The following is a 12,219-nucleotide window of genomic DNA, read 5'->3' as shown; positions in this document are numbered from 1 at the left end:
GAAGCCGTAGCAGTCACGTGACTGCGTGCTCTCTCTATTGGAGAGCTGATTGAGAGACAGGCAGCAGCCGGCGTCCAATCCTTCAGGATTAAAATCTGCCTGTTGAGAAATTTGCTTCCACCTTCGCAGCTGACGCTGCAATTACCGTACTTGTGGATTTTTTATTTTTTGCTTTTTTTATTTTTGCAGCTATGCTATTAGATGACTATTTCATGCACAGTTTTGTTATGTTCTTATGTTTTTTTGGGGGGGGTGTCGTTGAATATGGGGGGGGATGTCGTTGAAATTTTTTTTATTCTTTTTGAATGAATATTCTCTGTTTTCACTGGACAATCTATGACACAATCCTGAGTAAATTCCACATTTCAACTAATGCAGTTTCTTTTAGTACTTGTGTATAATACTTTAGAACTTTAGTACTTGTGTATAGTGTGTGTGTAACTTATATATATAAGTACTAAAAGAAACTGTATTAGTTGAAATGTGGAATTTATTCAGGATTGTGTCATAGATTGTCCAGTGAAAACAGAGAAACCGACACAGCTGCAGCTTATGATGAGAATATTCATTCAGCAGGCAAATAAAAAAATGTTCGACAATAATAAAAACCCCATACGTTAATGAGAACAAGAGCAGGATTCTTACCAACCCAGGGAATGATTTCTATACAGTATAGCATTCATTTCCTCCTTTTCCCTCAGTGTGCACACAAACACCATACCAGTCCAGGCTAATATTTTGGAGGCATAGTCTAGGTATGCCTCCCAAGGGCCGCATTTTGCCGCCCCTCCCCTTAAACTGAAATTTCCACTCTGAGGAAAGTCTGAAAGGGATTGCAGGCATGCTTGTTTGCAGGGACAACGGGGTGGGGGTGGAAGGGGCAGGCAGGAGGGCCACGGCCTGGGCATCAAGCTCAAAGGTGCCTCAAATTCAGACGCACGCTAATATTTGGGCACTTGATCGGTTTGGCAATTTATGTGCTTCAAACCAAAATGTAGTGTGCATGCTCAGAGCTGCAAATTTAAGGAGGAAAGAGCTGTGATGAAGTAAAATGATCTTTCATGTTGCTTAACAGGTACTGATTTTGTTGTATTAAAGAGTCAATGTTCATAAATATTAATGGATGAGGGGCTGCCCCCCAGGCTGACCCACTTACCCCACCCCACCCCACCCCTCACCAACCCCTCCTCCTTTTACACCTTGCCAAACCCTCATCCCCTCTCCCTTCTTTATGCCTCCCCAACCCGCCCCCACTCACCTTATCCTTGTCAAACCATACTTTACAGCCCTCTCAAACCACACACCCTTCCCCCAGGCCTTGCTAAAACCACAGGAGCCAACTCCTAGGGGCCAATGGAATATTAAATAAAATATTTGAGGGTGCCAGCCAAGTTGATGGGCATTGCCATTCAAATGGTGTGTATGGGCTGATTGATTATGCAGGGTAAGGCTTTCCTGCTACCTGTCCCCAAGTATTTTATTCAAGTTGGCACCCCTGGCCCAAACTATGCCCACTCCTCTTATAACTTGCCAAACCCTCTTCCCTTACAGTTTGCAAACCTGCTTTGCTTCCCCATGCCTCCTTGCCCAAACCCATGAGCTGACAGGACAGTCCTGACAGGTCGTTGCACCTTTCCAGCAGCCATCCCACACTACTGCAATTTCCTTCTTCCTTGGCCTCTGACACTGCTGAGGCCCAAACAGTGGGGTCTGTGTGAGATGAGCAGTGGCAGCAGCACAGCAGGATGGTTGCTGGGAAGCTGCTCTGTCCTGTCTATTCCTCTGCTGCTCACCTGTGCTGTGCCCCATCCGTGCCGGTCTTCTGGGCCACTTGCTCACTCATCTGCCTGCTTTGTCATCATGGATGCCTAATGGCAGCATAACATCCTTACAATTTTATTATATAGTTTAAAATGTATCAGTTCTCCTGCTGGCAGAAGATTAGACCATGATGAGTATGTCCCCTCAGATCAGCAGATTATGCAAACCAACCTCTTATCCTTTATTTTGTGCCTTAGTATGTTTTCATGTTTCCACCTTATTTAACTATTTGCACCAATGCTTACACCTTTATTTCCAAGTTTGGCATTCCATAAATGGAATCAGGAGTGCAGACTCCTAGGGGCTGAAACCCTTTGGGCCACCTCAATGTTCATCCGTGCTGCACGTGATGTTATGATGTTGTATGCAACGCTGTCACGATGCTGTCACGCATGACATCCAGGCATCATGCAGCCATGTGAGCCAGGAACACTGTGGCTGCTCCTCCTTCCATGAAGGGGAAGCAGCCCGGGCAACACATCTGGACATCACACGTGACGCCTGGATGCGAAATCAGCCCCCCATCTCTTTCCCAGATTGGCGCGCCTGAATGGCACAAAGTCTGAGTTAGGATGCAATCTTAGTAAGATAAAGTGGGATGCCACTGAATGTATCACTCATGATTCACACATTTAAAGTGTTTTCTGTTTGCACAGAGGGAGGTGAGAGAGTAAGCAATTGCAATGAGCCAGTGTGGTGTAGTGGTTAAGAGCGGTAGACTCTAATCTGGGGAACCGGGTTCCCACCTCCGCTCCTCCACACACAGCTTCTGGGTGACCTTGGGCTAGTCACACTTCTTTGAAGTCTCTCAGCCCCACCCCACCTCACAGGGTGTTTGTTGTGGGAAGGGAAAGGAGAATGTTAGCTGCTTTGAGACTCTTTCGGGTTCGGGTAGTGATAAAGCGGGATATCAAATCCAAACTCCTCCTCCTCCTCCTCCTCCTCCTCCTCCTCCTCCTCCTCTTCTTCTTGAAGTCCTACTTCAGTTTAGTTATTACATCCATCATGTTACCCTTTGTTATTGTTCTGGGTTGCAGTGAGTGAAGAGGAACAACGGAACTTTCAGGACTAATTTCTGGACAAGTTAAATATAGTCTCAATGTGAGTGCATCAACTTCCACTCTTATAACCATGACATGTAAAACTGAGCAGAGTGTAGTGCAACAAATCTATGCTGTAGTTTTGTTTCAAAGTTATGTAACATGAAATGGAACCGATGGTAATACCGGTAGTAGTGCGAGCCATTTGCTTTAAACATGGTAAATTCTTCAGCCGCCATCCATCATAAAACAAAGTCTTCCCAATCTTTCCTTTGTGGTGGTGGGGACAGGAACAAAATGAAGATTTGACAAAATTGTATTCTGGAATTCACTACACTGATTCTAGCAGTGTTTCTGCAAAAGTGCCAGTGTATATGGCATTTAGAGGGTAGCACAAGCAATACTCCAGACTCCACTTCTCATTCGAGAGATCGAAAAAGTCATCCTACAGAATACAATACATATTGAAAACCATGATGGGTCATTGATCTGCAAGGAAAAGTCAGTTGGGTGCCACATGATGGGTAGGTGGAGCCAGAACAGGTTTTTAAATTCTTGTTTTAATGATGGTTTAACTATGACCTGTAAAAAAATAGATACACAGAGCACTGTATTTATGCCAAGTTTTTTAAAAATTTATTTTTCAGAATACTTTTCAAATACAAATGACAAAATCCATTCAGAAAGTATGACAAACACAAGAAATGAATACTGGAGAGGATATTACACTTTAACACACTGAAGTAGTATTCATTTTGACAGTCAGAATCTTATCTTCCCTAAAATCTCTGGGCATACTGCACAGCTACCACCACTACAACCCAGCAATATACTTTATCAGGGAGCCTCCAAAACGTTTTCTATTTCACATACAGTGCTTTCCATTTACTCCACATAGGCTTAATGTATGCAAACAAAATACAGTAATTTGTCATAATAGAGGGCAACAAATTTACACTGCCTGATCTTTGTCACAAACAAGGAGTATATATCACAGGTGATAGAACATGGTCTTCATTTGCAGTGTTTATTTGTCTTCACACTGGGGGTAAAATGGGAAAGTCTTCTTTGTCTACTGCATTTTTCAAGTGCATTGGGAGCTGCTGAATTGTAACCCAAATTAATCACATGTCAGTTTGTAATACGATGAAACAACTCAAGACCACCTCCTGGTTAAGTGCTGGGAAATACTTGTTGTTGTTGTTGTTGTTTAGTCGTTTAGTCGTGTCCGACTCTTCGTGACCCCATGGACCATAGCACGCCAGGCACTCCTGTCTTCCACTGCCTCCCGCAGTTTGGTCAAACTCATGTTGGTAGCTTCGAGAACACTGTCCAACCATCTTGTCCTCTGACGTCCCCTTCTCCTAGTGCCCTCAATCTTTCCCAACATCAGGGTCTTTTCCAAGGATTCTTCTCTTCTCATGAGGTGGCCAAAGTATTGGAGCCTCAGCTTCACGATCTGTCCTTCCAGGGAGCACTCAGGGCTGATTTCTTTAAGAATGGATAGGTTTGATCTTCTAGCAGTCCATGGGACTCTCAAGAGTCTCCTCCAGCACCATAATTCAAAAGCATCAATTCTTCGGCGATCAGCCTTCTTTATGGTCCAGCTCTCACTTCCATACATCACTACTGGGAAAACCATAGCTTTAACTATACGGACCTTTGTCGGCAAGGTGATGTCTCTGCTTTTTATGATGCTGTCTAGGTTTGTCATTGCTTTTCTCCCAAGAAGCAGGCGTCTTTTAATTTCGTGACTGCTGTCACCATCTGCAGTGATCAAGGAGCCCAAGAAGGTAAAATCTCTCACTGCCTCCATTTCTTCCCCTTCTATTTGCCAGGAGGTGATGGGACCAGTGGCCATGATCTTGGTTTTTTTGATGTTGAGCTTCAGACCATATTTTGCACTCTCCTCTTTCACCCTCATTAAAAGGTTCTTTAATTCCTCCTCGCTTTCTGCCATCAAGGTTGTGTCATCTGCATATCTGAGGTTGTTGATATTTCTTCCGGCAATCTTAATTCCGGCTTGGGATTCATCTAGTCCAGCCTTTCGCATGATGAATTCTGCATATAAGTTAAATAAGCAGGGAGACAATATACAACCTTGTCGTACTCCTTTCCCAATTTTGAACCACTCAGTTGTTCCATATCCAGTTCTAACTGTAGCTTCTTGTCCCACATAGAGATTTCTCAGGAGACAGATGAGGTGATTAGGCACTCCCATTTCTTTAAGAACTTGCCATAGTTTGCTGTGGTCGACACAGTCAAAGGCTTTTGCGTAGTCAATGAAGCAGAAGTAGACGTTTTTCTGGAACTCTCTAGCTTTCTCCATAATCCAGCGCATGTTTGCTATTTGGTCTCTGGTTCCTCTGCCCTTTTGAAATCCAGCTTGCACTTCTGGGAGTTCTCGGTCCACATACTGCCTAAGCCTGCCTTGTAGAATTTTAAGCATAACCTTACTAGCGTGTGAAATGAGCGCAATTGTGCGGTAGTTGGAGCATTCTTTGGCACTGCCCTTCTTTGGAATTGGGATGTAGACTGATCTTCTCCAATCCTCTGGCCATTGCTGAGTTTTCCAAACTTGCTGGCATATTGGGTGTAGCACCTTAACAGCATCATCTTTTAAAATTTTAAATAGTTCAGCTGGAATATCATCACTTCCACTGGCCTTGTTATTAGCAGTGCTTTCTAAGGCCCATTTGACTTCACTCTCCAAGATGTCTGGCTCAAGGTCAGCAACCACACTACCTGATACTTAATACTTAATACTTAATACTTGATACTTAATACTTAATTCTTCCTAACTACTGAACTAGAGCTGTGATTTTTTTTTCCTTTAGGGCTTCTGCCCCAGTTCCAAACCATTATTCTTGTTCCTTTGGAATTTTGAGCTCATTTTTTTCCAGACAAGAGACCCTTTTCCATCTACCAACATACCAAGCAGAGATTCTATACAGCAACCCGTAATGGTAATGCCAAGCGTTTCTCATTTCCAACTGAAAAGCTTGAAGCATCCATCAAAATACGATCATACAAAACCCATGTTAATTTTAACAGATGGAGGCTGCAATCCTTTGTAACACTTACCTGGGAGTCAGTCCCACTGTACTCAATGAGTCTTACATATGAGTTGACATACACAAGATTACACTGTTCGTCTTTAATCCAGATTTAATGATTTGCACTACATATGGTTTAAAATCTCCCTCAAAACACATTGTATGAAATTAAATTGTATGAAAAACAATTTAATGGTTAGGTTCTCGTGAGCTTAACACAATGCTTGAGTTCCAAGCTGACTTGTTTTTAGCTTAACAACTTTCTTTGGTATCAGGTTACCCTAAGGCATTTTTTGATTTTCAACTAACACCAAAGTTTGACTTGACAGTATCCCATATAAAAATGGTGTTCATTTCTTGATGTCCCCAAAATATAGGCTCCCATTTTGTGGGACATAATTCTTTGGGTAACTGAAGTTGAATACAATAGCATAATAAAGTCATTTTCATACATTTGCAAGACACAAGAAGTGGCACTCTCGGGAATTTAAGGTGACAGTCCAGCAATGTTAACAAAAACTACAAGTTCTCCTAAAGCCCAAGTGAACGTCTTCAAAGCTATAGAACACAAATGGGAAAAAAAATGTTTAACAGGGCAACAAACTGCTTTAGCAGATCTTACCAAATTCAGGAGAACAATCTATGTTTGATGCAAAAGCTTATGCCATTCAACCACTTTAGCAATGGGATAAGGAAAATGTATTAAACTGTACATGTAATATGAGGTCAGAAGAGATTGCTAGTGCTATGGAGGTTAGGAATGCAACTGAAAATAGTTTTACTCAACAATTTGAATAATTAAAGTGGGGGAGGGAATAGAGATGAACAAAAACAAAGAATTAGCACAGATTTGAAATCATACCACAAAATGTACTACTATCTGGACAGTAGCTTTTTTTGAGGAATACTGTATTTCTAATATAGCAAGACGATGCCACATAGTTGAATTTTGCATAGCAGCTCATGTGGAAACGTGAAGAATCACTGGTGAAGTCTGCAGCATTCATGGAAAGTGATGGGTTAAAAGAGGTAATGTCTGCTAATAGTTCAGAAACCAAAAGAAGTTCTAGGCATGTACACAATTAGGCTTTTTTACTACAAAAGTAGACAAAGCCTTGAGTGAACCATAGGCAAAACTTGCATCACTGTTATGATGCTTCCGCAAACTTAAGCTGGTATTTGATCAGGTGATCCATGGCACCTCCTCTGTAAATATAATGGTAAAGGGACCCCTGACCATTAGGTCCAGTCGTGACCAACTCTGGGGTTGCGGTGCTCATCTCGCTTTATTGGCCGAGGGAGCCAGCGTACAGCTTCCAGGTCATGTGGCCAGCATGAGTAAGCCACTTCTGGTGAACGAGAGCAGCACACAGAAACGCCGTTTACCTTCGCGCTGTAGCGGTACCTATTTATCTACTTGCACTTTGACGTGCTTTCAAACTGCTAGGTTGGCAGGAGCTGGGACCGAGCAACGGGAGCTCACCCCGTCGCAGGGATTTGAACCGCCAACCTTCTGATCAGCAAGCCCTAGGCTCTGTGGTTTAACCCACAGCACCACCTTCTCTGTATGTAGCATTAAAAGCAGTATGGCATTAAGTTTTTTTGAGTCACACATTAAGGTATCGTTATAATTAAAGAAAATGAAGTTGTAAATGTAAGATTTATGAGGAAATATAATGAACTGATAGTCCTATGATAGCTGGGAAAGTTTCCTAAATGAGGTCCTAACCACTTTCTGGGACAGTCAAATAGTAGAAGTGTCCAAATCCTACACTGCTGATTAATATGGAAAACTCACAAGTGCCTTTCCTAAAATAATAGCTAGAGAGACCTGTCACCTTCTTCCTTCCCTCGTTAAACAGAAAAACTAGTTAAAATTATAAGAGACATACTTGACACAACTGAAATGAGAACAATCTAGTAGTGCACAGTAAGAACATGCAGTTTCACCCAGCAATGTTTAATGGCATTTTAACTTATTCTTTTTTTAAAAAGAAAAAAGATAACATTGCAGGTGATATTTTGATATCAAAACAGTGCCAGAAAAACACGATACATTATAAGATGCAGACAGTAAAGCTGATTAAAAAGTGACAAATTTAGAACATAGTATTTTCATTTCAGCTATCAGAAACAAAACCAGCTCAATGGTTCCATTCTACTGTATGACAAATACTGAGTAACAAAATTTCTGTTTTTTAAAAAATACATATTAAAGTAAATATTTTCCTTCAAGGAAAATGAGTTACTATAAATAAATTACAATACAGTGAATTTGCCTGAACTCACTTTGTTTCTGTCTTCCAGCCTTTTAAGTCAAATAAAACAGCATAAAAACAGTACATAACTCTAACAGGATAGTTGATTTTTTTTTAATATAAAATAAGTTGTCTTCCGAGATGTCAATTTCACAACAAGGAAAAACCAAGCCTTGCTGCAGTCACTATTATAATATATATATAGACGTATATATTTATATATGTTTTTGTTTACTTTATTATTATTATTTTACAAAATGTGTATATTAATAGTCTTTGCACAACGATTTTAAAAAATAAACTTAACTAGTTTAATAACTTCATTTTAAACAGGCAGATAAATACTTCATGTTTACAAAGTAACATGTCATACATCATCAGCCGGCAGAGGAGGTATGTTGATCCTTGGCCTTGTGAAGAACGCTATTTTCTCCCTGCAATTGGTAAGGGAAAATATTACGCAGATATTTAAGCATCTTCTTTTGCTGCTTGTGAGTTCCATGTTAGAGCAGATTTAAGAACCAGTTTTCAAACTGGACATTTCAAGAAACTAAAGCAAAGTAGCATAACAAGTAACACCCAAGTTCAATTTGTTTAACTGAATATTTCTGAACTACAAATCCTTTTGGCAGTTTACGTTTTGTGCTGCTAAAATGACAACTAAATATTATCATATTACCACACTTGTTCATCCTTCCACAGCACCCCCATGAGAGTAATATTTTTAATTTTGATCTACGTTCTTTATGCTATAGTTCACATGTGAAAGGAAACTTTAATATACTTCCACAAATGGAATAAATCAACTGCTTATTTCAGCGTGTACATTTTAGTCACCTGTAACATGTTTATTATACATGAATGAAAAGGCAAAGCTACAACAGAAATATGGCTAAATCTGAAAATGTGACTTCAGTGTTTAAGAGCGGCTGCATTCCAAATGTTCCACATATTTTTAATTCTTCCAAGTCTAGCTCTCAGGATCTCTGTATTAAGGGGACCTATCATAACTTGTCTTAGGCCTACTTCTCACTGAGATGGTAAAACTATGTCTGGGCTAGATCACTTCAGACTGAAAGACACTACGAAACAAAAATCTCTATGTATGAAGCTGGCAGAGAAGAGAGAAGACAAGGCTACGTAATAAGTTGTATACTGCCTTCTCAGGGAGCTAACTCATTTTGTCAGTATCAGGATTTACTATTGCACAACGTAACTCTCGCCCCCCCTCCTGCTGTGCCACCCCGCAAATATGCTCCAGGGGGTGGGGGAACCTCCAGAACAGGTTTAGGGGCACACAGAGTGGGGGAGGAGGAGGTAATGTGCTGTCGGAACACATTAGACAGCTGCCACCCTCAATTCTGTTGAGTCCACCTGAAGTTGGAAGTTGTACAGCCCAGAGACAGGTTGATCACCATAATGAGAACTAGGCCTTAGTCTGGAGATCCTGCTGATTCTCTGCTTTTATTTGTTAAATATTTATACCTCATTTTTTCATTTAAACCCCCATCCCCTATATATACTTGATCACCTTCTGGAGACACAGTTCCATGATTCAAAAATATTTTTTGAGTATTTTGAATGTACAAATGCTCAAGAAAACATCCACTTTTAAAGTGTCTGGCTCTAACACACTAAAACTACTTCTATGTATTACTGTTATTCTGTATATTACTGTTATCCAGAATGCAAGGCAGATATTAGATTTAGTAATCCCACTTGAAATCAAACTGTAGAAACGTTCAGGAATAAGCAGCACATAGAGAAGAAACAAACACATAACAACTTGACTGAACATTTTAAGGAATATGACATCTAGTACATTGGAATACATTTGAAAGGAGTGGGGTAAAACCATATTTATTTTACACTTCACTTACCGGAAGGTCTGAACCTGAATAGGCTCCTTCTGGTTTTGACCACGTAGCTGGTAAACTTCTTTGGATGCCTTTTTAAGCAATTTTTCTGCTGCTTGTTGTTGACGATGTTCAAATTTGGTCTGTCTTGTCTAAAGAAGATGTATATGAAATCAAAAATAAGTTGTCAGAGGAACACGGGGCTTAGGATAGAAGCTCAGTCTTTTTCCTTGGACAGAGGGAAACCTCATTCGGGTGACATCTCCCACTTTCTTCAAAGGCAGGGCTAAACATGCTACCTCGTACTGCGTGTGAGGAGAAAAATCCTTCCTTGTACATAACAGGAATATACATTTTTAAATTGTTGTTGTTGTTGTTTCTTACCTATTCTTCTTTAGAAAGTCCCAGAGCGGGTTACAACAATATAATAATACAATATTAAGATAAAAGGATTTGTAAATCAGTAGAGAGTGGATTCTAAATATATATACTTCAGGTGTCAATGGCCACTGTAGAGAAGTGTGTATTCAGCATATAGCAGAAGCTATACCATGATGAGATGGGGAGGGAATTCCGCAATTTAGGAGCTGCTACAGAGAAAGCCATCTTCCTGGCTGACATTCCCTACACTTCGGAGGGTGGCAGAACTACCAAGGCTACCCTTCCATTAGTAGAAGAGCCTCCCTGCAAACCACCTGCCACAGGCAGAGTAAGATAACCAACCATTACAGTTTGCTCTGTAACAATTTCACTAGGGCAAAGATCCCAATTTTTAAAATGTTTAAAAATTGTGAAGCTCAGTTCCTTCTATTGGAGCTTTCTGCATAACATAATACCCTTGAATGCAATAATCTGCAGACCCCAATATGTCATACCTGCCTCTCCGCTTCCTTCAGCAAGTTTCGAAATCGTTCATCCCGAAGCACCCAATGAGGCAGATCAGTTTGACCTCTAAGCTGGGCATCCTCCAGGCGCTGCCGCAACTCTCTTAAGATAGATAATTCCTCGTTCAACTGCCTCTGCCTTGTTCTGGATGCCTGGAGATCCAGCTCCAGGTCTAGTGACGTCCTCTCCATAAGGTCAGCCAAAGATGATCTACAGGATTGCTGAGACATTAAAACAAAAATGTGGCAATAAGTCTCAAATGCAAACAAGCCTGGACTTCCCCTCCAACCGCAAGGTATTGTGCATACTCCTGAAATAAACCAAAATATTAGGAAGCAATTTGGGCCAGTTTAATTGACACAGACATTGGCCCAACGGGATGACTACAAACCATAGTTTGAATTTGTGTGGGCTAGCATACACCCTTTTGAAGAAGAAATTCCATCTTCTCATGGTCCACTTTAATCGTATTCTGGAGTTATGTCAGCACTGAGATGAACACGGCTATAGCTAACCTCCTCTCCAATGTTATTCAAAACTATGGTTTGAGCTGTGTTTACAAACTATGTTTTTACGAGATTAATCCTGGTTATCTTTCACTATAATAGTGTTGAAGCCAAACATAATACTAAGCCATTGTTAAAGCAAATTATGCAATGGAGAGGGGAATTCACATGAGAGGAAACAGATGGGGAGGAGAATACAAACAAGGCAATGTCTTGGTAAAACATGAGCTGCAAGTTGTCATATTACATCTTCACAGCAGTGAGCTGTAAGAATTCTAAATTTAGTGCTTTAAAAAGGGGTTGATACTTTCTAAAAAGTTAAGAATTGTATTGATCTATGTATTCTGCTCACTGGAAGGACAGATCCTGAAGCAGAGGCTCCAATACTTTGGCCACCTCATGAGAAGAGAAGACTCCCTGGAAAAGACCCTGATGTTGGGAAAGATTGAGGGCACAAGGAGAAGGGGACGACAGAGGATGGGATGGTTGGACAGTGTTCTCGAAGCCACCAACATGAGTCTGACCAAACTGTGGGAGGCAGTGGAAGACAGGAGTGTCTGGCGTGCTCTGGTCCATGGGGTCACGAAGAGTCGGACACGACTAAACGACTAAACAACAATGTATTCTATGCATGTTGGCTTTCCAGTACAGACTTTGTCTAAGCCCCAAGGTACAGATTTTTAAAAATCCTCATGCCAATATTAAAGGTAAAGGTAAAGGGACCCCTGACCATTAGGTCCAGTTGTGACCGACTCTGGGGTTGCGCGCTCATCTCGCATTATTGGCCGAGGGAGCCG

At 41.0% G+C, this 12,219-nt stretch overlaps 1 protein-coding gene across 2 annotated transcripts in view; it reads right to left on the bottom strand.

Moving 5' to 3' along the window:
* Window positions 1–5,649: 5,649 nt before the first annotated feature.
* Window positions 5,650–12,219, bottom strand: part of WWC3 (WWC family member 3) — a 59,818-nt gene continuing 53,248 nt past the window's right edge. For both annotated transcript variants that reach the window (XM_060273486.1, XM_060273487.1), the window contains exons 22-24: window positions 10,907–11,137; window positions 10,056–10,183; window positions 5,650–8,609 (exon numbers count right to left, since the gene is read on the bottom strand). In XM_060273486.1, coding sequence (XP_060129469.1) covers window positions 8,543–8,609; window positions 10,056–10,183; window positions 10,907–11,137 — 426 coding nt within the window. In that variant the 3' untranslated portion in view covers window positions 5,650–8,542. The remainder of the gene's footprint in view (window positions 8,610–10,055; window positions 10,184–10,906; window positions 11,138–12,219) is intronic.

The sequence above is a fragment of the Zootoca vivipara genome, chromosome 4 (assembly GCF_963506605.1).
Source record: "Zootoca vivipara chromosome 4, rZooViv1.1, whole genome shotgun sequence".
NCBI classification, from domain to species: Eukaryota; Metazoa; Chordata; class Lepidosauria; order Squamata; family Lacertidae; genus Zootoca; species Zootoca vivipara.
The sequence above is the reverse complement of the archived record's forward strand: the minus strand, read 5'-3'. Positions and strand labels throughout refer to the sequence as shown.